This window comes from Sus scrofa, chromosome X, assembly GCF_054392235.1.
Source record: "Sus scrofa isolate SSC_HxYL_T2T_F1_AM1 chromosome X, Sscrofa_HxYL_maternal_Yorkshire_Landrace_v2.0, whole genome shotgun sequence".
Classification (NCBI taxonomy): domain Eukaryota; kingdom Metazoa; phylum Chordata; class Mammalia; order Artiodactyla; family Suidae; genus Sus; species Sus scrofa.
In genome coordinates, this window is record NC_139401.1 from 1,059,730 (window position 1) to 1,087,089 (window position 27,360).

The window sequence follows — 27,360 nt, forward strand, 5'->3', positions numbered from 1 at the left end:
CTCCACCGACCCCGGAGCCCAAGCCGGCCAGCGGCGCCCAGCGCCCGCCTCCGGCGCCCGCCCTCAGAGCGGGACCCGCCCTGGCTCCACCCCCCGGCTCCGCCCCAGAGCCCGAGCCCGCCCTCGCTCTCAGTCCCCCCTCCCAGCGCCCGGCCTGCCCGCAGCGCCCAGATGCCAGCTCCCTTCCCCAACGCCTGCCCCCCAGCTCTCAGATCCCAGCTCCCGAGCCCGCTTCCGCCTCGGCCCCAGGCTCCTTGGCCGCAGGAAACACCCCATGTCGAGCCAGACGTGGGCTAGGAGCGGAAGTGTAGCCCCGTCTACACTGCTGAAAACAGCTTCGTCTTCACCGGGCAGAGAGACACCCGACGGTGACTTGGACAGCGACGGTCTTGAGGTTGGAAAGTGAGCGCTGGGAGCCTAGAGAGGAAGGATTCCTTGGGTTCGAGACCACAGGGGGCCGGAAAGGGACAGGGATGGATGCCGACAGACAGGGGGTTGGGCCTAGGACAGGGGGACACGCAGAGGGAGGGTCAGTGAGAGTCCCACACTACTGCACGTCCGTCCTCCCTCAGGCTGGTCCCCCGCCCCCCAAGGCGGGGCCTCTGGAAGGGGGTGTCCATCTGGCTGGTTCCCTGCGGCTGGACGTGGGTGGGGACACGGGCACGTCTGGTGGCCTGGTGAAGACATGGTTCCCTCAGCCCCTGGTCTGCTGATAGCCTACTCCTTGGGGAGTCACGTGCTTCCTTGGGGGTCAGGCAAGAATGCTTCCCAAACGATTGGAAGCATTTGCTGCTTTGACCTGCATGGCCGAGGGGTCATGGGGACAGTTTGTAGTTAACACAGCAGGGCGGCACTTGCAAACAGGAGGTGCTGTGTCACAGTTCATGAATAGGGAACTGGGCTCATCCGTGTTCACTGTTTGGGAACTAACAGCATAGAGGCCCCCTGGTCCTAATAACTCTTAAATGGTCTTTTTTTTTTTTTTTTTTTTTGGTCTTTTTTGCCTTTTCTAGGGCCGCTCCTGCGGCATATGGAGGTTCCCAGGCTAGAGGTTGTGTCGGAGCCATAGCCGCCAGCCTACACCACAGCCACAGCAACGTGGGATCCGAGCCATGTCTGCGACCTACACCACAGATCCTTAACCCGCTGAGCAAGGCCAGGGATCAAACCCACAACCTCATGGTTCCTAGTCAGATTTGTTAACCACTGCGCCACGATGGGAACTCCTAAAAAGTCTATGAACTAGAAGGGCCTTGAGGACAGAGAAGTGAGTGACCACACAGCACAGTCCTGGGTGGGGTCCGTGCACAGACAGGAGGAGCTAGAGGGGCCCAGGGTGCGTCAGTTATGCTGACAGCCTCACAGGAGGGAGAAAGGGCTGCAGGAGGCACAGATGTGAGTTCCGCAGGTGTCACAGCAAAGGGACGTGGGCCAGGTGGTGGGCAGGCCTTGCTCCTCGAGCAGGACAGGGGCCATGGCCCTGAGAAGGTGACCTCACACGTGCTGGTAGGGACCCAGCTGTGCACAGGGGACATACCTGTGTCCAGGTCCATGTGCTGCTTCTTTGGGGCTAGACTTCTCAGACCTCGGCGTGACCTCCATGTGACCTCTGCATGACCTCTGCATGACCTCTACAGGCCAGCCTGAGCTGCAGCATCAGGTCCAGGGTCTCAGGCAGGTCACATCCCCAGGGTGCAGGGAGGCCCCCCAGGAGACCTTGGAGGCCACTTCTGGGGGGCAGGGCTCGACTCCGCCCACTGAGGGAGGGTAAGCAGGGCAGGGGTGTCCACATGGATGGGCAGTGTTACAAGCTCACCTCAGAAAATTCCTTCCATGGTTCCGGGTGTTACGGTAAAAATCATGTTTCTGCCATTTTCGAGTAACAGGAGGTGCTCCCGCCTTACTCTGCAGCCGCACCCGTGTTCCCGCAACTCCCATGGACTGACTGGAGGGCTGTCTGCTTCACCTGGCAGGTCCCAGCCTCGGGGTGAAAGGAATCAGGACACCCCCCCGCCCCCCGGCGTCCAGGGCCGAAGTCAGTCAGTCAGCCTGTGCAGGGCCCCCGCCCCACGGGGCTGGTCACAGCTTGATGATAGAGCTGGCCCTGCCCCTGGTGGCTTCTGTCCTGCGCTGCTGGGCACACATCAACGTGCAGGCTGAACGGTGGGTCTGCCTCTGGACCGTCCTGGTGAGGGTTGTTCACGCCCTCGTTTACACTCCATAACCCCCATGTTGCCACCCAGGTACCACCTGGGCAAGCAGACGGGGGTCTCTGTGCAGAAGCGGGAATTCCTGCAGTGCCAAGTTGTCACTGTGACAAAGCACAGGAACCCGAGGGCAGGCTGTTAAGAGACTAGAGAAGGAGGGGGGAACAAAACTGGGGGCAGGGCTGGGAGCTGCCAGGATGGATACCATGGGGCTGCGGGAGCTGTGGGTGGGAGTGGGGGACGTCCACCGTGGCGTCAGGGCCCAGATGGGGGGATGCCCACTTAGGTTAGGGCCCAGGTCGGGGGGATGTCCTGAGTGAGGTCAGGGCCCAAATGGGGGGACATCCACATAGGTCAGGGCCCAGATGGGGGGATGTCCAGAGTGAGGTAAGGGCCCAGATGGGGGGACATCCAGAATGAGGTCAGGGCCCAGATGGGTGGACATTCACAGTGAGATGAGGGCCCAGGTGGGGGGTGAGGGGTGATGCAGGTTCCCCTGACTCTCCACTCCAGGCCCTCTGCCTCATGGGCACCCCTCACCTTTACCTGGGTCCCCTCTCCACCATGTGATGCTCTACTGGGAGGAGGATATCATGAGTTTTTGTCTATATCCCCAAAAGTACACTGGAATGTCCTGAAGCTGCATTGTCCTCCCTGAGGTTGCTCCGTCATCAGAATGGGATGTACAGGTTGTCACATCGATTTGAACCCATAGCAGTTACTCTCATTCCTTGATGGAATATTACTCAGCCATGAAAAGCAATGAAGTTCCAACACTTGCTTACAAAGTGGGTGAACCCTGAGGACACAATGCTCAGCGAGAGAAGCCAGTCACAAAAGTCACGCTTTTTTTAAAGAAACTTTTTATTATAGTTGATTTACAATGTCCTCTCAATTTTTGCTGTACAGCCAAGTGAAAACCCACATTTTCTTGATTCCGTTTAATATGAGCCATCCAGAGCAGATAAATCCATGGAGACAGAAGCAATCTGGTGTTTTCAGGCGGAGGGGCGAGGACACTGAGAGTGATTAACGGGACAGGGTCTCCTCCAGGGGGATAAGGATGTGCTGGAACCAGATAGAGGTGGTGCTGGCACAACACTGGGAATGGGCTAAATGCCCCCAAATTGTTCTCTTTAACACAAAACAATTTTTAACAATAAAAAACCCACACCAAGGTTTTGGGTTGGCTCTGTTTTTTGCTTTCTAAGGCCACATCTGTGGCATATGGAGGCTCCCAGGCTAGGGGGCCAGCCTACACCACAGCCATAGCAATGTCGGATCCTTAACCCACTGAGCAAGGCCAGGGATGGAACCTGCAACCTCATGGAGACTATGTCAAGTTCGTTTCCACTGAACCACAACGAGAATTCCATAAAACCCACACCAGGGTTTTATAGAAAAGTTGCCCACCGCCCAGGCTTGGGAAGTCGCAGTGCCTGTCTCCTTGGGTGATGTCAGGGTCTTTGTCCGGGAGACGCATCTGCTGATTCTCTGAAGGAGGCATTGCGCTGAGTGTCTGGGCTACAACATACATGGGACCTGTTCCCTGCTCCCTGTGGGAGTAGCTTTCATCCCGGATGGCAGGTGTGAATGGCTGTGGGAGGGCTGCATGGAGGAGGCAGCCTCTCAGCTCCGACTGGAGGAAGGAGGTGGAGGGCGGGGTCGGAAAGGAGGAACAGCTGCAGGAAAGAGACCTTGCATTTGTTAGTTCCCTGCAGGCGCTGTAACTGCTTCCACAAAGGTCTGGTTGGTCACTAGTGCCACGTGGCCTCCCTGGGCTGGTGCACGTGTGGGCAGGCTGGTTCCTTCTGGGGGCTCCTGGGGGAGGATACTGTCCTGCCTTTCCAGCTTCTGGAGCCTTGCATCCTTGGCTGGAGGCCCTTCCTCCGTATGCAAAGCCAGCAATGGCTGAGGAGTCCTTCCCACAGAATCACTGATGCTCCTTCCGGTCCCTCGTCCACATTTCAGCCCGGTGTTTGCACCGCCGGCCTGGGTGAAGAGGGGACGCTCTCTGCCTCACGCTCAGCTGTTCTGCAACCTGATTCCCCTCTGCCACGGAGCCTGAAGAAGTAAGTCATAGGTTCTGGAGATCTGGACAACTTTGGGCGGTGATTTCGCCCCCTGGAGGCAGGAGGGTGAAGGGCAGGAGAAGACCTCTCGGGGAGGAGGACGCCTGAAGGCGGGCGGTCAGGAAGCCCCGCCCAGACCGGAGGGAGGGTCTATTATGCAGGCAGTGGAGGGGGGTGGGCAGGCCCATTTTTACCAGCTCCACCTGGGATCCTGGGCTGTGGAAGGGGCCAGAGCAGAGAACAAGGGACTGGTGAGAAGCTGCAGGCAGGGAAGGGGTGGGAGAGCTGAGGGGGCGGGGCAGGAAATGTGAGGGTGGGGGGGGGGGGAGGGAAGGAGGGAGGGAGCCTCTGGGGCCTGCGTTTGGATGAGGCAGGGAGAGAGGAGCCAGCCAGGTGCTTTGACGTCCCCATGAGAGACCAGAAGCCCCAAGTCCGCCAGCAGCAATGACAGAGGGATGAGGGTTCTGAACGGAGGGGAGAGAGGCCCCCTGGAGAATTCACCCCTGTCGGCCTCTGAGCCATCCCAACATTTGTCCACTCTGTTCCTTGACTTCCCGCCGGTGTGGGGGGTGCGGGTGGGCAAGACTCTTCGCTGAGCGGAGGACTCAGGAAGAGGAGCAGACAGGAATGAGGAGAGGGGAAGGGACCCCCCTCCTGGGCTGTAGTCACCTTGGGGTCAGCGTCAGGGGCAGGGGGTCTGCAGGTGTGGACGTGCCCTGGGGATCCACTTCCACCCACTGAGGCCACACCATCATTGGAGCTGAGACAAGGGCCAGCCACTTAGGGCAGAAGGAAGGACACTTCAGTGGAGGAACTGGCCGTTTGCCGATTCGTGGGCTCCGAGATCAAAGGCATGGGTGCCTCCAGGATGATGCAACTGGGCTCTGGGGTGAGAGTCTAGTTCGCTCCAGCCCTGGGGTCCAGCGACTGCTATAATGGATAGCGGCCAGAGCTCAGCCAGGCACACGTGACTCAGATTGGTCACATCCAGTCCACTGACCACAGGGCCCTGGGGTCACACTCAGGACACACTCATGTCCCTATCCTCTGACCACTGGACCCTGTGGGCACACCCAGGACATCTTCATCTCCCCATCCTCTGGCCACTGGCCCCAAGGTCACAGTCAGGACACCCTCATAACCCTATCCTCTGACTCCTGGACTCAGTGGTCACACTCGGGACATCCTTCCGTCCCTGTCCTCTGACCCCTGGACCTCGAGGTGGTCACCCTCAGAATGTCCTCACATCCCACCATCCGACCACTGGATGCCATGGGCCCGGTCAGGACGTCCTCACGGAGTCCCCTGCGGGGGTCTGGTCCCTGCAGACTGTCTGCCCGAGGATTCGAGGACCCCCAGCTGGGCAGCGCAGTCCCCACAGTGGGGTCCCTTCCAGAGGTGGCGAGGTTGCTGCGGTGGGGTCCCTTCAGGGGTGGGGGGAGGGCTGCGTGCTGGGGTGGGGGCGGGTCGGCCCTGGGAGGTGGCTCCGCCCACACCTTCCAGGAGTGGGCGTTTGCATCCAATCAGCGCCTAAGCGTTGGAGGAAGTGCCCTGGGCTCCCAGCCGAGGCGGGGAGCCGGTGGAGCTGCGGCCAGAAGCCCGCGGGACTCGGCGGTCGCGGTGAGTGCCACCGTCGGTCTGAATTCTGAGACCCCTGACAGTCCGCCGGGGAGTCGGGCAGGTCGGCTCCCGAGGCCGGACGGGTGTCGAGGGTGGTCCACGCGCCCATCCTTCAGCCCCGGCTCCGCCTTCCTTCCCGGGACCCTGGGGCTGCAGGGGCCGCTGGAGGGGCTGGAGGGCCGGGGCCCCGGGGGGCAGCGTCCCCCTCTTGGGCTCTGGTGGCCCCGGCGCGGAGGGTGGGGAGCTCCCTGGGTCAGAGCCGCTGAGCCCGCCGTCTCCTGTGCTGCTGACCTAGTCGGCAAGAACTCGATGGCTGAAGTTTCCTTTACCAGCCCTGCGGCGTCGGGGGTGGGGGAGTCGGTGTGGACGAGCATTTTGGGAGCTCACCGAGCATTCGGGAGCTTGCTAAGCGTTTGGGGAGCCTGGTGGTGGTGGGAGAACAGCGAGCGTTGCAGGGGAGGGGTCCGGGGAGTGTTGAGGGGTGAGCATTCGGGGGTCCAGGTGTAAAGGACTTCGGGAGCATCAGGTGGGTTTGCCGTCTGTGTGCACGTCCATCCGTCCCTTCCCCTGACAACTATTTCCTGAGTGTCACTATGTGCCAGTCACCACCTGCGGATGTGCGTGGGGCGGAAGGCGCCTCCCTGTGGCGTCCCCGCGGCTCAGGTCAGAGCAGGGTCAGCTCATCCTGCTGCGTTTTGTGAAAGCCTCTCCTCGTGGCCACTGCGGGGTGGCGCTGACTGAGAAGCCAGAGGGTGGAGTGGATCCAGCTGAGGAAGTGCTGGGGGCGGGGGCGGGGAGCCCTGGCTCACCCCGCTGACTCCCAGAGGTGCTGCGGAGAACTCGAGACTGAGGAGTGGGGTCACCCCGGTGGTTCTGGGTGTGCTGAACACACCTGAATCTGTACCTGGAAAGCAGAGAGCTGAGGTCTGCTGCAAGGGCGAGGACGGGTCCACACCTGTGCACCTGGGAGGAGGGGAGTGCTTGGCAAATGCAGGACTGGTGTCCACGGGCATGGGACCATTTTCCTCCCGTCATGGACAATCTCATGACCTTCTCAGGTGTGCAGGGGCCGATGGGGGGATGAAGGGCTTGTTACAAAGCGACCCATGTTCTCATGAACCAGAGGCCTGGGGACATGGGGACAGGACACCCAATGGGCAGGTGACCTAGGTCATGGGGACAGGACACTCTTGGTGTTACGTATCTTGTGTTTGGGCAGAGGTCTCCTTTGTGATAGGAAGACAGACACATACCCACAGGTGCCCCCACTATGGTGACACAGGCACACACCATGCATCATGGGGGACATGCATCCACAGCTGCCTCATACACCCACGCCTGGGCCCTACAGCAAGTGTTTTGATGTATGTCACCCTTGCAGTCCCTTGAGGCTGATGAAATAAATTCAAATCCAGGAAAATTTTTTCTTTCTTTTTTTCTGTTTACTCGTTTATCTATTTCATACATTTATTTGACAGATATTTATTGAGCATCTACTATAGCTGAGTGGGAAACATTGCAAAGGAATTACTGCAAGAAGGAACGGGGACTAATATAAGGGGATGTGAAGGGGGAGGGACTCTTACTGTAGCAGGGGGACTATTACTGTAAAGGGAGGAATGGTACAGTGGGGCACTGTGATAATGTGGGGGCTGTTACAGTAGTGGAGGGACTATGACAGTAGAGGGGGCCTATTCCGTGGAGATGGACTAGTATAGCAAAGGCAGCGTTATGTCATTAGAGAGTGGACTCTTATAATGGGGGAGACTCTTACCATTGTGAGGGGACTATTACAGTATAGCAAGACTATTAAAATAAAGGGGGGTCTATTGCTATAGAGAGAGGCCTATTACAAAAGAAGGAGAACTATTGCAGTAGAGGAGGACTATTACTGAAGAGGGGGGACTGTTACTATAGAGGGGCGATTACAGTGCAGGAGGGCTGTTAGTGCAGAGGAACTGTGAAGTGTTAGTACATAGGGGAATAGGGGAGTTTTACTCTAGAGAAGCAGACTATGACAATAGAGGGGGACTGTCACACTAGAAAAGGGTCTATGGCAATCCAGGAGGACTATCACTGCAGAGGGGGGACTGATTATAAAGTAGCTCTGTTACTGTAGGGGAGAAACTGACAATAGAGAGGAGACTTTTACTGTAGAGGAGAGACTGTTACTGTGGAGAGAGGTCTGTGACAATAGAGTGGGTCTATTACAGTAGAGGAGAGACTGTTACTGCAGAGGGGGGACTATGACATGACATAGCACTGTTACTGTAGAGGAGAAACTTTGAAAAGGAGAAGAGTCTTTTACTGTAGAGGAGGGACTCTGACTGCAGAGTGAGGACTGTGACAATAGAATGGCTCTATTACAGTAGAGGGGAGACTGTTACTGCAGAGGGGGGACTATGGCAATGGAAGAGAACTATTACTCTATAGGAAGAACTGTTACTGTAGAGGGAGGACAGTGTCGATAGAGGAGGACCATTCCTGTAGAAGAGGGACAGTGACATAGATATTATTATGGTGGAAGAGACGCTCTCCTGTCCAGGGGGAATCTGACAATACAGGAAGACCGTTACTGTAGAGGGGACTGTTACTGTGAAGGGGGGATGTAAACATAGAGATATCAAATGCCGAAACCCGGCCTCTGGGCACTGACACGGAATTGAACCTCAGAGACAGAGTTTGGGGTGAGGTAGAAGAGAAGAGCTTGGTTGCTTTGCCAGGCAGAGGCAGCCACAGCAGGCTCGTGCCCTCGAAGCTGTGTGTCCCCAACCCCGGGGGGGGGGGGGAGGAGTTTTATAGCAGATTCAGGGGCAGGATTGCTGATAAGGATCAGGGTGTGTGCAGGGCCTGTTCCTTCAGTCTGTTCAGTCTGGACTCGGGGTGGCTCCTGATGAGCTTCAGCATTTCTCAAAGTGGGACTTTCTCTCTGGAATGAGGAACGGGCGCACCTCGTGTCTGCATCTCCTCCCTTCCTGGATCAGCAGCTATTTGAAGCTGCCCTTCAGAACTCAGGGAAGGTCCTGGAGGTTGAATGAAGCCTGTTTCCTACAAACAAGAAGGCAGGACAGGGGAGGGGGGACACTGAAAGCCTTCTGTGCCCAGGAGCCCCATGGGGCCCTACTCGGTTTCAGGACTATTGCTGTAGAGGGGGGACTAATACTGCACAAAGCGGATGGTTAGAATAGAGGAGGATTACTACTAGAGAGGAGGGATATTACTACAGAATGGGGACGATAGCAGTAGAGGAGGACTGTTACTGTAGAGGGGGGAATATCGCTGTAGAGTGGGAACTGTAATGGTAGAGGAGGACTATTATTATAGAGGGGGGATATTACTGTAGAGTGGGGACTATAACAGCTGAGGAGCACGGTCACTGTAGAGGAGGAACTATGACAGTGGAGAAGGAACTATTGCTGTAGAGTGAGGACTGTGACACTAAAGTGGACCTATTAGTGTAGGGGGGATAGGCCAGTAGAGAAGGACTCTTATTCTGTTGGGGGGGCTGTCACTCTGGGGGCAGGAGAGAACAATAGGGGTAATATGACAATAGAGGAGGACGCTTGCTGTAAAGGGGAGACTGTCGCTCTAGGGGTAGTATGACAATAGAGGAGAGCTGTTGTCATAGAGGGGGGACTGTGACACCAGAGGTAACTGCTGACAAGGTCTGCAGGCATCTGGAGACTTGGAGCAAAGGGGGTTTCTCCGTGGAGAGGAGCAAACGCAGGCGCAGGGGCCCAGGCGCGGGGCTGGCGTGAAGGTGGCTGAAGGTACGTGGATCAGAGGCCCCGACGCAGGAGGTGCCCCGAGAGGGGCTTCTGCCCAGGTGGAGGGCAGGGGCTGCAGGTGGGCAGGGAGGAGGGGGACAGGTGGGTAACCAGCCTTGTTCGGACCAGTCCTGGGAAGGAGCGGGTCACCCCCTGGCTGAGGAGCCCAGAGGGCCTGGGCCTGTGTGGCCTGGTCAGGAAGGGGGTCCTGAGGCTCAGCCGGGTCTTTGTGGGGAAGGGTCTTTGTGGGAAGACCTTTCCAGACGCAGAGGGGGAGGGGGTTTCTGGTCCTTCAGGCCACCTTCACTGTTGTGGAAAGGCCGTGGGCTGTGACAGGAGGAGGGGACACTGAGCCCCGGGCTGTGACAGGAGGAGGGGACACTCAGCCCCGGGCTGTGACAGGAGGAGGGGACACTCAGCCCCGGGCTGTGACAGGAGGAGGGGACACTCAGCCCCGGGCTGTGGCAGGAGGAGGGGACACTCAGCCCCAGGCTGTGGCAGGAGGAGGGGACACTAAAACCCAGGTCTTTTGTGGGGACGAAGTCACAGGAAGGCAGCCGGGAAACCACAGATGACCAGGGAGTGAGACGCTAATGGGCATCTCCTCTTTAAACGTAAATGTCCTTGGCGGGAGGAATGCCTGCGCTCTGTTCTAGAGCGTTCTCTGTGTCCGCCTCCAACCTCTCTTCCCCTCCCCCTCCTTCGGGGTCTGTGTGTCTGTCTGTCTCCCTTTCTGTCTCAGTCTGTCTCTCTCCTGACGTCTTCTGCACCCTCGTGCCCACCCTCTCCCGTCCTCCCGTTGGAAGGGAGCTCCGCTGGTTCCTTTTACGTGGACACGACCTCGTTTCCTCCCAGGTCACCCGGAGCTGCCTCTGATGGGCGGACAGGCGAGCACATCTGGCAGCTTCCCGCGTGGGCCCTGCCCCAGGGATGTGAACGCGGACTGGATGTCGGCGCTGTGCCCGCGGCTCTGGGACGTGCCCCTCCACCACCTGTCCATCCCAGGTGAGTGCCCTGCGTGCCTGGTGGGGGCACCTGCGGTCAGCTGGGTCCAGGGTGCGGGGAAGCCTCAGGTGCCGTAGGCGTGCACACACAGATGTGCACACACAGGCATGCACACACAGATGCGCACAGGCACACACCCACACTCACAGGCAGCACACATGCACCCAGAGGCATGCACATGCATTCACATGCATGCACCCACAGGCAGGCACACAAGCGTCTTCCTTCCTCTGTCTACCTCATTCCCCCTTGGCCCGGGAGGCACATGGTGCACCTCCAAGAACGCGGCTTCAGGAGACGTGACAGCCCCTCAGCCAGGCTGTCCTGGCCCCTTTCAGCCCCTCATCTGCACACCCACGTTTTCCATCAGAGCTGGTGTAGTGTCTTCTGCACTTGGACCTGGAGAGTCCAGAGTTGGGTCAGACCCCCCCTGAGATGCAGTAAGGTGGTCCAAGACTTTCTCATCGAGCTGAGGAGCCTTTGACTCAAGCCCTTTTTGGAGCAGAAAGTGCTGCAAAGCTCAGCCCTGGACAGGCGTCTCGCCGGGGGCTGCCCCGTGGGGACAGGCAGGTGGGCAGTTCCAGGGTGCGCATCTGTGCTCGGGTCGTTGGAGAGATGGTTACGGCTCTGTGGCCTGGGTGCGGGTGCACGCGCTCCCCATCGTCCACCCGCACTCCTCCAGCTACGCGGACGCAGGCCCCTTGCACCTCTGCGACCCTGGCGCTGCCCGCCGGCTGCCTTGGCCTGTCTTTCGTTTGCAGGGCTGTCAGACAGATGCAAAACACTGATTCACTTGGATACCCGGCCTGACACTGTCTCTCACTGTTGGAAGTTTTCTGTTTGCTTTGTTTTCTTGACCACCGCTGGGCTCTGTGCTGCCTGTTCCCCCTCTGTGGGACGAGAGGGCCCCACTGCCCACCCGTCCCTTCAGGGTGTGGGGCCGACAGGGAACCGCCTGCCCACCCAGCACAGGGTCATCCAGCCACAGCCCCGTGCCCTCGGCCCCTGCCATGTGCTTCCCAGTGGGGACGCCACAGGAAGGATGCTTCCAGTGCTCAGGCCTCCGTCCCCAGGAGCAGCCCTTTGTGGGTCTCCTGGCTGAGGCCCCGGCAAGACCACCAGACTCTTTGGGGATGTGGGGCCGCGGGACCCCAGCTGCAGGCACAGCCAGGCTAAGCGCAGCCGGGATGAAAGCTGCACAGCAGGGAGAGAAGGCTGAGGCAGGGGAGCCTTGGGGACTCTGAACAGGGCTCTGGCCCCTCCCTCCTGGGGGGCCCTGTCTCCCAGCCCCTGGCCCGCACCCCAGGGGGCCAGGCTCAGGCCTGCAGGCCCTGTCTCTGCCCTCCGTCCTTGGAGAGGCATAATTTGATGGAGGAGTAAGTTACACACTCCTGGATAGGTTTTTTTTTTTTTTACAGTTTTATTGAGACGCAGCTTGCATACGATGCAGTTCACCCGTTTATAATATTTATTTATTTACTTATTTATTTATTTTCTTTGTATGGCCACACCCACGGTATATGGAAATTCCCGGGCTAGGTGTCAAATCAGAGCCGCAACTGCCAGCCTACACCACAGCCATGGCAACACCAGATCCAAGCTGCCTCTGTGACCTACACCACAGCTGACAGCACTGCCGGATCCTTAACCCACTGAGCGAGGCCAGGAATTGAACCCCCCTCCTTATGGATACTAGTCGGGTTCTTAACCTACTGAGCCACACTGGGAACTCCTCACCCACGCAAACTGAAGAGTTTGGGGGCTTTGAGCATGTTCACAGCTCTGTGCCACCACCCCTCCTGCGTAGGTCCAGAACGCCCTGTAACCCCTGGTCCTGTTATGTAATCTCCCATTCACGCTCCTCAAGCCCTGACAAATCCTAACTGCTTCTGTCTCGGTCAGCTTGCCTCTTCTGGACATTTTTCTTTTCTTTTCTTTTCTTTTTTTTTTTTTTTTTTTTGTCTTTTGTCTTTTTAGGGGCGCCCCTGCGGCATATGGAGGTTCCGAGGCTAGGGGTCGAATTAGAGCTCAGCTGCCGGCCTACGCCACAGCCACAGCAATGCCAGATCTGAGCCACATCTGCGACCTACACCACAGCTCATGGCAATGCCGGATCTTTAACTCACTGGGCGAGGCCAGGGATCGAACCCACGACCTCATGGTTCCTAGTCAGATTTGTTTCCGCTGTGCCACAATGGGAACTCCTGGGCATTTTTCTAAATGGTTACACAAAATATGTCCTTCTGGGTCTGGCTTTGTTCCCGGAGCATCGTGGGTGCCAGGCTGCCACCTGGCAGCCTGTGTCCGAGCCTCACTCGTTTTCATGGCTGAGTCACAGTCCACCTTGTGCATGGACCCCATGCTGTGTTTCCACCCATGAGTTCCTGGACATTTGGGTGGTTTCCGTCTGCTTTGCTGCTGTGAATAGTGCCGCTGTATCCAAAGGCGTGTTGGAGCGCCCGCGTTAGGGGGTGTCTGCTGTCGGCCAGCAGCGTTTGGGGGCAGAACCCGATCTGTTTGTTTCCCCATCCGCGGGCCCAGTGTCCCACCGGCCGTGACCTGAATCCAGTCACTGCAGCGGTCTGATCATTCGCAGAGGACAGAGCCCCGGGGTCTCAGGCACAGTCCCGATGCTCCTAAGGCTGGGCTGGGGGGCTTGGGGGCGGGGGGGACACCACAAACCTGACCATGGGAGTGAGCACGCGCTGTGTGTGCTGCCACATTCACGCCCCTCTGACCCTGTGAACAGGACCTTATTTGGAAGCAGGGTCTTTGCAGATGTGCGGAAGTGAAGGACCTGATGTGACGGCTCCTGGATCCTGTCAAGTGAAGAAGCAGATTCAAATGGCATAGTTTGATTCTGTTGTTTGTTTAAAATATATATATATATGTACACACACACACATATATATATAAATGAATGGTCTCCACATATAAATGGACCCAGATGTATAACATATATGCGATATATAAAAATATACATAGAAATATGTGTATGTCAATAGGAGGACATATTTTATTTTTTGCTTACCTGTGTATTCTCATTGTTCTGCAACCAACGTGTGTTCCTGGGAGTGTGTTTCCTGTTCCCGTCTTTGCCTCCATCTTCCCGTGGCTTCTGCTCTGTGTCTGGGTCTCCTCTCTGTCTCTTAGGAGGACCCTGTCCTTGGAGGGAGGGGCCCCCTCATCCCGGAGGACCTCCTCTCAGACCCTTCCCTTCCTCACACCTGCAAAGACCCCATTTCTAGACATGGTCCCATTCCCACGTCCTGGTGGATGAGAGTTCGGGGGCCACGGAGTGCCCCCAGGGCTGCGCGTGTGTTTCCTGTGTGTGGCGCGGGGCCCAGAGCAGGAGGAAGGAGTAATGAGATGTCCCTCGGGTGTCGCCCAGGGAGCCATGACACGATGACCTACTGCTTGAACAAGAAATCGCCCATTTCCCACAACGAGTCGCGGCTGCTGCAGCTTCTGGCCAAGATCCTGCCCTGCGTCACCCTCCCCGTGGTGCTCCGGTGGTCCATCACCCAGGTGAGGCTCTGTGGGCATCTGGCCAGCTTGGACGCGAGTTCCTGCCAGCGTCACCCACAGGGACTGACATCCTTGTCCCTGGTGGGGACATAGGATGGAAAACGAACCCCCTGCACCCGCAAAGCCTCCTGGGCAGGTAGGAGAGAAGGAGTGTGCTTTCACCCTGGAACCAGTGTGGAGCCAGAGGGGACGCATCACAGGTGGCTTCATGGGTGGCCTCGGAGAGGCTGCAGAGACAAGGGTCTCGCGCTTTGTGCAGCTGAGCAGGGACCACCCTGCCGCCCGGTTCCCAGATCAGCGATGCCCCTCGTCCTCAGGAGGTGGGTTTGTGTTTGGAGCCAGGCCTCTCCTCCCAGGAGCCAGGAGCGGGGCCTTTGCCTCTGCATCACGGGTCAGATGTTGACTTTTAAAACGTGCACGACCTGAGAGTCGAGAGTTCGGTTTTCCTGGGGGAAAGTCTGGACTGCAGCCCGGGAGGCAGCATCCCAGGAACTCCGTTGAACCGCTCCGAAGAGGCAGGGGGAGGGCAGAGTGTCTGATCTTGGTGAAGGGGGAGTCCCTGCCACCAAGCTCACATTGTGCAGAAGGTCCCTGCTGGTCTCGTGAGGGTCACTGCTGGTCATGAGGAGCAGACGTCATCGTGAATGATTTTAGGGCTTTCCTAGATCCAAAGAGATGCTTGGGCTCCAAAAATCTTCTCCTGAAAATGTCTAACCACCTGAAGACCGGTTCTTCTGGTTTTCCTAGAGCACAGAGTCCTCACTCCTGGTCCCCACCCTGAGCTCCTGTCAGGGGTGGGGGGCGGCAGTGGCAGCGGCTCAGGATTCAGTCCCCGTAGAGACAGGTGGCACACCTCAGGTTCACACAGAGATGCACCCTGGCCTGGAAGAGACACGTTCAGAGCTGTGGGACTGGCCACAGGCCTGTTTTTAAAGGTTCACGGACATTTGAAAAAGTTAAGAAATCACCAGCACGTGTGCATTTTCTCGGGGAGGGGGGGAACGCTGGCCGTGCCCTATTTTCAGTGGGAGAATGAAGTTTCTCCTTCCTACTTTGCCCCTCATCCTTCACCCACAGCCTCTGCCCACCTGGGTGGGGCTTTTAGGGTCTGGAGAGAAGCTGGGATGGGGCGGTTCTTGGGGGTTGAGAGGAAGGGGACTTCCCCTCCTGGGGTCGATCAGGGGCAGGGCTGCCCAAGGGACCCTGCTGCCCTGCGCACGTGTTGGCCAGCAGGGCGCGGGGTGGGGGGTGGGGAGCCCACCTGGGCGCGGAGGCAGGAACACAGCCGCCTGGGGCGCTGCCCACCCCCAGCCCCCCTCCCCCCATGTGGTGTCCCTCTGGAGGGTAACAGGATCACTCCTGAAACTCGGTCCTTTGTAATTGCTTCCGGCTGGGAGTGTCTGTCACACACGCATCTGGAATCCCTCTGGATCCGCAGGGGTGGAGAGCGAGGGCTGGAATGTTGGGAGACCACATTCCCAAATGTGTCAGGTGCTTGCAGCCTCTCAAGGGTGCGTGGGAGCCCGCTGGGAGTGGGGAGCAGGTCCCCTGGAGCCCAGGAGTCCCCCGTCGAGCTGGGGTCCCATCATGCTGGCGACAAGGAGGTCTGGAGGGGGTGTTGGGGGCCAGTGGCACTGCGGGGAAGGCTGGGAGCCTGCAGCGGATCCAGCAGAGGACATAAGCAGAAAGCTTGTGCGGAGGCTCCAGCCCCAGAGCACGAGTCTGGGAATCAGAAAGTTCCTCTGACACTGGAAGTGGTTTCTCTCCTGAACATGCTGTATCATCAAAACGGGGCAAATGCAGGACGTCCACAGGATGACCCGGGGCGGGGGCATCATTTAATTTTGTGTCGGGGCACCTGGGGAAAGTGGGTGGCAATGCACCCTCCTGCCTCCCAGCAATTGCCTGTGATGTCCTGTCCCCAGGTCTCAGCGCCGGTCAGCGCTGGGCCACAGGCCGCAGGTACATTTCTTCATCCTCTTCAGGCTCTGCTACCAAAAGGCTCTGCTGCTTTTGTTTTTTTAAATTAATGTATTTATTATTTTGCTTTTCAGGGGCATTCCTGCGGCATATGGAGGTTCCCAGGCTAGGGGTCGAATCGGAACTGCAGCTGCTGGCCTTCACCACAACCACAGCAACCTGGGGTCCGAGCCACATCTGCGACCTGCACCACAGCCCACGGCAACGCCAGATCCTTAACCCACGGAGTGAGGCCAAGGATCGAACCCACAACCTCGTGGTTCCTAGTTGGATTCGTTTCCACTGAGCCGCGACAGGAACTCTCTCTGCTGCTTTTAATATTGTTTTCCAAATAGTAAAAGATGAGCGCCTGTTTCATCGTCTGAAAAACACTGTAAATTCCCAAAGGAGATGTTAGCGGATACAGTGGTCCCTCCACCCAGAGCCTCAACCAAAGGAAAGGCCACAGGATTGAAGGCCTGTGCCCTGCAGCCTGGGTGACCCCGGGTCCCCACGGCAGGGACACTGACCTAGGTGTCAATGAAAATATGCACAACCTAAAAGTTGAGAGTTCAGGAGTTCCTGTCGTGGCGCAGCGGAAACAAATCCGACTAGGATTCATGAGGTTGCAGGTTTGATCCCTGGCCTCACTCGGTGGGTTAAGAATCCGGTGTTGCCGTGAGCTGTGGTGTAGGTCGCAGACACAGCTCAGATCCCACGTGGCTGTGGCTGTGGCGTAGGCCGGTAGCTACAGCTCCTATTCGACCTCTAGCCTGGGAGCTTCCACAAGCTGCAGGTGCAGCCCTAAAAGACAAAAGACAAAAGACAAAAAAAAAAAAGTTGAGATTTCAGTTTGACTGGGGGCAAAATCAGGACTAGAGCCCAGGAGGCAGCATCCCAGGAGCTCTGAGAAACTGCTCCTGAGAGGCAGGGGGAGGGCAGTGTCTGTGGTCTTAGTGAAGGGGTGGGGGGTCCCTGCCACCAAACATACATTGTGCAGCGGGTCACTGCTGGTCTCGTGAAGGTCACTGCGGGTCACGAGGAGCAGACGTCACCACGAAGGATGTTCGTGCTTTTCTAGATACGAGGAGATGCCAAAAGCTTTTCCTGAAAATCTCCAACCCTCTGGGGACCGGTCCTTCCAGTTTTCCCAGAGCACAGAGTCCGCACTCCTGGTCTCCACCCTGAGCTCCTGTCAGGGGTGTTGGGGGTGGGCAGCTGCAGCAGCTCAGGATTCAGTCTGTGTGGAGACAGGTGGCACGTGCCCATCTCCAGCTCACACAGGGCAGACCCTCGGTCCCAGGGCCCCTCTGGGCAGCTCTGCATGGAGGCTGGGGCTGGAGTGTAGGGCCGGCCACGCGCCTGGGGGCCCCTTCATAGCCCCCAAGCCTCAGTCCTTACCTGCCAGTAGGGGTCCAGCAGGAGGAACCTGAGCTCCCTGCAGGGCCACAGAGAGCGTGAGAATTATTTCCACTGTAATTCCTGTCCTTTTCATCATTTTGTGTAGAGGGGACGCGGTACTGTTTCTTTTATTTTTTAGGTTAACAGTACCATGAGTTTTCTTTGATTTTGGATAGAGAGGCCACCGTTTCCTTATATTTTTCTTTCCCTTCATTGGTCTGTGCACAGTGCCTGGCACCGTTTTCCTCTCCTAATTTATATCGTTTTTCTCTCTCTGTTCCTTGTGCGTCCCAGAGGGTCTTTTTGTCCCTCTATCTGCCCTCTGGATTCTGTCTTGTCTTTCCTACCACTGTGGTTGGGCAGAACCGTCCCCTCTGCAGGTGCCTGTCCCTGTGCACCCTGGGGTGTCCTGGAGCCTGGCCTGGGGCCGCTGCACCCAGAGGGGGTTCCACCCAGGGACTGCCTGGAAAAAGGCAAGGCTGGACCCTGCAGGGACCTCCAGGGACCCAGCATCAGGGCTGAGGGGCACCCACTGCCAGACGGACCTCACCAGGCAGGTCTTTGGCCCCACGTGGCCACAGTCCCTGCAGAGCTGGTTCCAGATGCAGGACTCAAGCCCTGCAGGCACCACGGCTACTGATCGGACACTGGACAACACGGCCCTCAGCTGGGCGCCGTCCCCCTGGCATTCCCTGCCCCTGAGGGGGGCGATGAGCCAGGTGGGAGCTGCCCTCCTTCCCCAGCGGGGGTGACCAACCTTGTGCGCAGGTGCTGGACGTCACGGAGCAGCTGGACGCGGGGGTGCGGTACCTGGACCTGCGGATCGCGCACATGTTGGAGGGCGCCCAGAGGAACCTGCACTTCGTCCACATGCTGTACACCACCGCGCTGGTGGAGGTAGGGCGGGGGAGCCGGGGGCCAGCAGCTGCGGACACACGTCCGCTCCAGGCAGGGGGTGGAGGCCTGAGCTCCGATGGGACAGACCCCCGTCCTCTGCAGGCAGGAGAGGCTGACCCTGGCCGTCATCAGTTAGAATTCCTGACCGGCGTGCGTCTCTGAACTCACCCCTGTACCCCTGGCCACTGCGGTGGCTCCTGGAGTTCTGCATAAGTGGGTCCCTGATCCGTCTTCCTGTGTCCAGTTGAGGGGTATCCAGTCCAATGTCTCGGCTGCTGGATACATCACCTCCTACTTTGCACTGGTTTTGGTCCCCTGTGTCCCCAGGCCCCCAGGATCCTTTAGGTCTGGAGGCGCCTTCCTGGGGACCTCGTTCTGCAGGTCACCAGCTGGCCTCACAAGCTCCCTGGAGCTTCCAGACCTCAGGCAACTGCACAAGCCGTGCCCTCTGGAGCGGGTATGCACACGCATGCATATTTGTGCACACACAGGCACTGATGTATGTGCGCACGTGTGCACCTACAGGCACAAACGCATGCGAGCACACACACACATGCCCACGTCTCCCCCACAGCAAGGGCAACGCAGGCCAGGCTGGCACTGCGACGAGGCTGCGGCCCTGGAGGGCTGCTGCTGTGCTCTGGCTCTGCGTTTGTTTAGGACCGGGCGGATGGGGAGGGGTGCGCTTCCCGCCCAGCGGCTCTCAAGACGACGACGGCGACGACGTAGCGCCCCTCCCCCCAGGACACGCTGACGCAGCCCCCCCTCCCCCCAGGACACGCTCACGGAGATCTCCGGGTGGCTGGAAAACCACCCCCGGGAGGTGGTGGTCCTGGCCTGCAGGGACTTCGAGGGGATGACCGAGGACCTGCACGAGTACCTGGTCGCCTGCATCAAGAACATCTTTGGGGACATGCTGTGCCCCCGAGGGGTGAGCAGGGGTCACGCCATCCCCACACTCTCCGCGGCAGCGGCAGCGGGACGGCGGGGAGGGCGGGCTGGCTTCTCATCACAGACTCCATCTGCGGGCTTGGTGCTGAGAGGATGCTGGGGCCAGGTGAGGCCGCTGGCGGGGTCCCCTCGATGCCCAGGGAGGAGGGAGCCACTGCCCTCAGAGGCACGGCACCTACCGCCTGGTGCCTGCACCCGTCCCGCGTGGCATCACATGAAGCAGCTGCTTCCCATGACCTTGGGTTGCCCTTGGCACCCGTTTAGAAGAATTCCCAGCATTTTCACACCCTGCGTGCGTATGTGCTGGGTACCTGGCTGCTGTACACAATCCAGGAGGCTCAGTTTATTCCCTCCCGGTCCTGGAGGCTGGAGTCTGAGCCTCAGGGGCGAGCAGGGCCGGTCCCTCCTGAGTCGTCTCTCCTGGGCGTGTCAGTGGCCGTGTTCTCACAGGGCCGCCCCTCTGTGTCTGTGTCCTAACCTCCTCTTCTTCTAAGGGCCCCTGTTCTGGGGGATCAGGACCCACCCCTGTGACCTCATTCACCGCCCTCTCCTCTTGAAAGACCCGTCTCCCAACACAGCCCCATCTGGAGGTCCTGGGGTCAGGGCTTCAGCCTGGGAATCTTGAGGACACAGTTGAGCCTGTAATACAAGCTGTGGTTTGGTTATGTCCATAGTTCTCTCCATTTGGTGCTAGTGGCTGATGTGCACCCTCCCTCCGTCCCCCAGGAGCCCGAAAGTTTAAGCCCACATCCGTTTTGGTTGTGTTTACATCAATTCATGTCACATCCTTATGTTTGGCATTTCTCCAGTCCACTCTGTGACAGCAGCAGGTGCATCCAGGGCTGAGTATTTGGGGTTAAAACAGAGACCACAGCATGCACGGCCGTGAGCCTGGGACGGCCGGGCACTCAGGGCCCGAGAGGACATGCCCGAGACGCTGTCCTGGGGACATGCCAACCACTCTGAGCCCCACCGAGGACGTCCCAGTGCTGGGGAGGAAGGCTGGGAAGTGTGTCACAGGGCAAGGTGACTGTCCTGTGATGTGTAAAATCATCACAGAATCTGTTACATACTTGTAACTAATCAAGGGTCAGTGTGAGCTCAGGTGCTTTGAAGATGAGTGTCTGTGAGCTTGTGGGAATCAGGGTGCCGGGATGCTTTTGGGACGGAGTCCCCACCCCCGCAAGGCACCCCAATAACCCACCACCCTGTCCACACAAACACCCCAATAACCCACTTCTGTCTAGCCTCACAGACTACCCCAACAACCCACCACCCTTTCTCCACACAGACACCCCGATAACTCACCGCCCTGTCCATGCAGACACCCCAATAATCCACCACTGTCTCCTCTCAGGCACCCCAATAACTGACCACTGTCTAGCCTCACAGACGCCCTAATAACCCACCACCCCCCTCCATGCAGAGAGCTCAATAACCCACCACCGTCTCCTCTCACAGACACCCCAGTAACCCACCCACTGTCTCCCCTCAAGATACCCCAATAACTCACTACCCTCTCTCCATGCAGACACCCAAATAACTCACTACCCTCTCTCCATGCAGACACCCCAATAACCCACCACCCTTTCCCCGTGCAGACACCCCAATAACCCACCACCCTGTCTCCTCTCACAGACCCCCCAGTAACCGCCCACCCCATCTCAGGGCACCCCCCCATCCCCCGCTGCAGGAGATGCCGACGCTGCGCCAGCTGTGGTCGCGGGGCCAGCAGGTGATCCTGTCCTACGAGGACGAGGCGTCCGTGAGCCGGCATGCGGAGCTGTGGCCGGGGATCCCCTACTGGTGGGGGAACAAGGTGAAACCCCAGGACCTCGTCTGCTACCTGGAACGCATGAAGAGCTGCGGGCGCCCAGGTGCGTGCTGCCGTCACACGTGTGCTGCCGGCCGGGGTTTGCTTTGGGGGTCCAGTGAAGGAAATGCAGAGCAGCGTCTGCCCGTGTGTGCACGTACGTACACGAACATCTGTGCCTGCATGTACACACCCGTGCGTGGCCATGCCCGTGCGCCTGTATATGTACAAATGTGGCCTTGACCCAGGTGTGTATGGGGAGCCTTGCAGGCAGACCCATGGCCCTGGCTCTCTCTGCGGGTGAGGCCAGCAGGACCAAGCGTGTCCCCGCGCACCGTGGTTTCGCGGTCACGCTGTCTTATTTCCCTGCACACGGGCCTCAGGGACAGGAGACGTCAGGGTTTCCACCGACTGGGCACTGCTAAGGGTTTACACGCGTGAGCCCGTCCATCTGCACGGCTGACCTGGAGCTGGCCCGTGGCCCTGCCCAGTGGTGGGTCAGGAGGGGGACAGTGGCCCCCGAGCCCGGCAGCTCCACCTCCGCCCCATCTCTCTGTGTCTGTCTCTGTGTCTCTCACCTTGTGTCTCTGTCAAATTTCACTTGCTCAGTTCCGGGGCGTCCGCCGGGCCGTGCGCTGTGTGCCGGCCTCCCGCTGCGGGGGATCAGCCGGGGTCGTGGGCTCGGCGTGTGCCCAGCTGCCATGTTGCCTCCCAGCTTTGTCTCCTGCTTTGTCCCAGGGGTTTGTTGGTTTCTTGAAGACGATCAGCTTTGAGGATCTCTGGGGTTTTTGCTTGGTGTAGCCATCGGTTTGGTGAAGGGGAACTTCTCCTGCTGACGGGTCCACGGCTTAGGGGTTTAATGTTTGCAGTCAACGTGGACCCTTGACTCCAGGGTCTGCCGTCAGATTCCTGTCCTTGGCCAACAGCCGCTGATCAAGCTCTATCCTGTGTCACACTCGGTACCCCAGGGAGGGCGTCACTGGCGGTTTTCTCTGAGCCAACGCGATAGATGATGGTTTTTACAAAAGCATCGGTCACTGCAGACACATCTGTGGGAGTTTGGCGCCTGCTCCTGGGCATCGGGCCCCCTTTCCCCCAAGGCAGCTGTTTCACCCTGGACACTGTATGGACCTTTAGGGTTTCTGTTTCCTTGTCCATGTTCGTAGAAGGAAACCTGGCTGTGGTGACGCAGTTCGGGGCAGTGTTGATGAGGCTGCCAGGTGGCAGGGTCTGGGGGAGGGAGGCCCTGGCCCCCAGCCTGGCTGGACCTGGAATCAGCTCCGTCCCGGCTCTGGGGTGAGGTTTGGGGAATGTTCAGGGTGGGAACGACCCGAATGCCTGTGGCTGGAGAGACGGACTATCACATGTGCCCCATCCACACAGTGGAAGATGGTTCGTGAAAGGGAATGAGGAGATGCAGATGGGCCTTGAAAACAGGGTTCAAGGAGTCAGACCCCGAAGGACACACCGTGTGTGATTCCACCGAGAGGAAATGTCCAGAAGGGGCAGATCCACAGGGACGGGAAGTGGGTTTGTGGTGCCAGGGGCTGGAGGAGGGGCTGGGGGTGACAGCTCATGGGTTTCCTTAGGGGATGAGAATGATCGGGAACCAGGAGTTCCCATGGTGGCTCAGTGGATTAAGAACCCGCATAGTGTCATGACGGAGCAGATTCCATCTCTGGCTTTGCTCAGCAGGTTAAGGATCTAGCGTTGCTGGGAGCTGCGGTGGGGGTCACAGATGTGGCTCAGATCCCGCATTGCTGTGGCAGTGATGGGTATAGACCTGCAGCTGCAGCTCCGATTCAGTGTCTAGCCTGGGAACTGCCACATGCTGCAGGTGTGGCCATAAAAAGATTAAAAGCAAAGATCAGGAGCCAGAAGCGATGGTGGTTGCCCAGCGCCGTGCATGTGCTACGTGGCCCTGCTGTAAAATGGTTGATTTTACGTTACACGGATTTCACCTCTAGTTTCAAAAAACAGGACCAGGGAGTTCCCACGGTGGCTCAGCAGTTTCGAACCTGACTAGTATCCATGAGGATGCGGGTTTGATCCCTGGCCTTGCTCTGTGGGTTAAGGGTCCAGCATTGCTGTGGCTGTGGCATCGGTTGGCAGCTGCAGCTCTAACTCGACCCCTAGCCTGGGAACTTCCATATGCCGCAGGTGCAGCTCTAAAAAGCAAAAAGCAAACAAACCCCCAAAAACAGGACCGGAGAGTTCACACTCCCCCCACCCCAAGGAAGGCTGTGCATTTACACCACGTGGGGCGCCTACCCTCCACTGGGCCCGGGCCACCCTCCCAGACTCTTGATTTGGCAGGTCTGGGCTGGGCCTGAGTCTGCATTTCGAAGATTCTGGGGACCCCCTTGAAAATCAGCTGCTGATACACTCTGTGGGGGGGGGGTCTCCTTTTGCTGCTGTGACACAACTACAGACCTCTTGGCCTACAAGCGCAGGCAGATGTGTTGTCCTGGTTCTGGGAAGTCATGGGTGGGCTTTTGGAGAGAACAGCCGGGCGGAGTATGGCGGGATCTGGTCCTGTGGGCCGGCTGGTCCTGGGGGGCGGAGCTCGTCCTGAGGGGCGGGGCTGGTCCTGGGGGGCGGGGCTGGTCCTGAGGGGCGGGGCTGGTCCTGGGGCGGGGCTGGTCCTGGGGGCGGGGCTGGTCCTGGGGGGCGGGGCTGGTCCTTCTGAGGCTCTGAGGAATCTGCCTCCTGCCCTTCCAGCTTCCAGGGGCACTGCGTTCAGTGCCTCTGCCTCCCATCGTGTTTTCTCCCCAGTTGCCATCCTGCCATCCCCTTCTCCCTGTTCTGTCTCCAGGCTCCCTCTGCCTGCGTCTTACCAGGACCCTGTGATGACATGTAGGGCCCCCCAGATAATCCAGCATCATCCACCATCTCGAGATCCTTAAAGTCATCCCAGCTGCACAGTCCCTTTTTTGTCACATAAGGTCACTTACTCACAGGTTCCAGGAATCAGGATGTGGAATTGGGGATGTTAGTCCATCCCCCACGTGGGAATCGGGACATGGACGTGTTTGGGGACAGTTCTGTCCATCATCATCTGCAACAGGAGAAATTCAATGAGTCGACATCCCTTTGAGCCCCTGTGTCAGCTCTCATCTCGGTCTGAGATCGGAGAGTCTGAAGCTGACCCAGGGCAGCCCAGGGAGGGCTGGCCCAGTGGGCGGCACTGCGGGCACCAGCCCCCTCCCCTCTCTGTTCCAGGTGGGCTGTTTGTGGCCGGCATCAACCTGACAGAGAACCTGGAGTACGTCCTGGGGCACCTGGCTGGGTCCCTGGAGAGGATGACGCTGCCCAGCCTGCCCTACCTAGACGCGTGGGTGCGGGCCCAGTGCCCAGGGTCGGGCGTCCGCTGCACCAACATCATCGCGGGCGACTTCATCGGGGCAGACACGTTCGTCAGCGACGTCATAAGACTCAACGAGAAGCTGTTTCGGGGCTGAGGGTGCTCCTGGCAAACCCGGCCTCCAGGCACCACCAAGGCTGCTCCTCCATCCTGTGGGATGGCCGCCAGCCACCTGGGTGAGCAGAGCGGTGGGGCCCCTGGCCTCCCCTCTGAGGCGGTGCCCCTCAGCGCACCCAGCCCGGGAGGTCCCCGGTGGGTCTAGGGAGGTATCCACATGTAGGGGGAGATTAAAGGTGGTGGTTTGCGCCTTCCTCAAGGAGAATTACCTGGATCGTGGGTCTGTGTGGGCTCGGCCCAGCTCTGCTGTGGTTGCCGATGGGACAGGCTCAGGGCTGTTCCCTCCCGGGGGTGGGGTGGGCGCGGGAGTGGGGGCAGCAGAGGGTGTCCCCCCCGCTCAGGGTCTGTAATGTCATGTCCATAGGACAGGACTGAGCGTGTTGGAATCCTATCAAGAGAACTATTTTATTAACTCATGGGGGACCACCTGTTTCTCATTCTAAAAGGGAACCAGCACCTGCTCCCTTTTCCCAGGATTCCTAGGGGTCGGCTGGTATTCCCTGGCTGTTGCAGGAATGAAGGGTCTGTTTGGGGGGTTGTTACAGAGATACGTGTAAGCGATGTTGCACACGTGCCCCCCCCCCCCATCCCCAGACCCCCACTGTAACCTTGTCTTTACACAGGACGTAAATGTGAGGACACAGGTGTAGGGACACGGGTGCGGGCAGAAAGAGGCAGGTGTAAGGACAGACGTGTACGTGATATGGTGCAGGTGTAAGCGGGATGACTCAGGTGTAAGGACACAGGTCTCAGCACAGTGGTGCAGGTGTGCGGACGCGGGTGAAACGATGTGACGTCCGTGCCTGTGCAGGTGCAGGCACACGGCCCTCGCAGCCTCGTCCTCCTCACGGCTGTCTCTTGTGTGTGCTCACATCGCCTCCCCCAGCTCCCCAGCCCAGGTGTGCGGCTGCCCTGCACCCTCAGGTATCGAACCTGAGGTGACGTGTTTTTCTCTGCATTTGGCCTCTTTGCTGCAGCTGGATCCACACCTGTAGCTCTTCCTGTTCTCCCAAAGCCCTAGGCGGTGTTTCTCTGTTTCCCAACTTGCCCCGTGTTCTGCCGTTCCGTTCACTCTGTTCACTGTCTGTTCACTTTGTGTTTTCTTATTTTCTGTGTTCTTGATGCTCTCGTTTGGGGGCCTTGTAGACCCAGGGGGGCTGCCCCCAGGGTGCTCGCTGACCCTGAGGATAAATCCACCAACTTGGGGGTCCTCTGGCCCATGGGCACCCACTACCCTGCTGTCCAGGGCTCACACACCAGGCTGGTTCACCGCCCCCGCCCCCAACACCCAGTGCCAGGTCCAGAAGCCCAGTGGCCGTCTCGGCAGCCCAGAGCCCCAGAACCAATCAGAGGGTCCAGTGCTGCGTGGCCCACCCTGCCCCTGCTGTGCACAGTCCATGGCCTCGGGCATCGTCCTCCCGCCCCACACAGGCTCCCCGGTGGCCCTGCACGGCGGCCTGGCTCCTGGGCACGGGAACATACTGCTGTGCAGCTTTCTGCTGCTCTGGGTTGGCTCAGGCACCTCCGTAAGTTAAAACCCCGTGGAACAATGAGACCTGGTGTTGACTCCGGTCCTGAGGGAGGCTGGCCATCGTCCACGAGGCCTCTGCTCTCTTCCCGCAATGAGCAGGAGTTTCCCAAACTCAGAGGTTGTGAAAGCATATTCTTTTGCCTGCGCCTCAGCCAAAGGAGAGACCCCAACTGGGCTTTTAATGGAATGTCCGGCTTTAGAGAGACCTGGAGGCCGGGGCGTGTGTGTGTGTGTGTCCTTGTGTGGCTCATGTTCTGGAACATTCTTCCTGTAAAGGGATCAGGTTCTTAGGATAGTCTTGAAAATGACCGTTTAATCCACATTGGAAGACATACTCTTTGGGACCCCATCAGCCCTTTTCCTTAAGAAAACCTGCTTCTGCTTTGAGTGAAGGCACCTGAAATCCAGAAAGAAACTCACAGGCCACCCCAGGGGCTACCCTGGCCTGAGCCTTGCTGGGCGGGCTTTGAACTTGCGGCTGGCGTGTGGAGCTGGTGCAGGGGAGCAACAGAGGCAAGGGCGGGTGTTGACGGCTGCCCCTGGCCAGTGGCTCCCGCTGGACCTCACACTTGTGTCCGGAACGGGTCAATGTGGATCATTTAATTCTGGAGAATGATTAAAAGACCTTAAAGTCAGTTGTGTTTGTGGCATTTTTTAAAATAAATATTTGCTTGCTTTCTTTTAAATTGGGTTTATTTTTATTTTTGGACATGCCTGCAGCAAGTGGAAGTCCACCAGCCAGGGCCTGAATCCACAACAGCAGCAACTAAGCTGCTGCAGCAGCAAGGCCAAACCCTTAATCATCGGGGAACTTCTTGTCTGTGGCTCAGCTGCCGGCCTGCACCACAGTCACAGCAATGCAGGATCCAAGCCGCGTGGGTGACCTGCTGCAGGGCTCAAGGCAATGCCGGATCTTAACTCACTCAACAAGGCCAGGGACCAAACCCGCATCCTCATGGATACCAGTCAGGTTTGTAACCCGCCGAGCCACAATGGGAACTCCCGTTTGTGGATTTTCTGTGGCCACGCAAACAACTAGAAAGTCGTGGCGGCTTTTGTGGTGCCACACAGGAAGCAATTCAATGCTGATGGAGCACTTGCCCAGGTCATAGTGAGTTTGAAAAAAAC

The 27,360-nt window shown here is 58.4% G+C and overlaps 1 protein-coding gene across 6 annotated transcripts; it reads left to right on the top strand.

Annotated features, from left to right (window-relative positions):
• Positions 1-88: 88 nt before the first annotated feature.
• Positions 89-27,202, top strand: LOC110258926 (PI-PLC X domain-containing protein 1-like). Of its 6 annotated transcripts, XM_085007288.1 has the most exons (9): positions 170-394; positions 1,887-2,163; positions 4,179-4,279; positions 10,522-10,671; positions 14,063-14,199; positions 18,328-18,456; positions 19,232-19,387; positions 21,101-21,284; positions 24,443-26,867. In XM_085007288.1, exons 4-9 carry the CDS (start codon positions 10,542-10,544, stop codon positions 24,679-24,681), a joined length of 975 nt encoding a protein of 324 aa, XP_084863414.1. In that variant the 5' UTR covers positions 170-394; positions 1,887-2,163; positions 4,179-4,279; positions 10,522-10,541; the 3' UTR covers positions 24,682-26,867. The 6 variants fall into 6 exon arrangements, 5 of the variants coding, with proteins under 5 accessions (XP_084863415.1, XP_084863413.1, XP_084863414.1 ...); XM_085007289.1 differs by lacking the exon at positions 1,887-2,163 and having other exon boundaries at positions 89-402; XM_085007287.1 differs by lacking the exon at positions 1,887-2,163 and having other exon boundaries at positions 148-394.
• Positions 27,203-27,360: the final 158 nt, after the last annotated feature.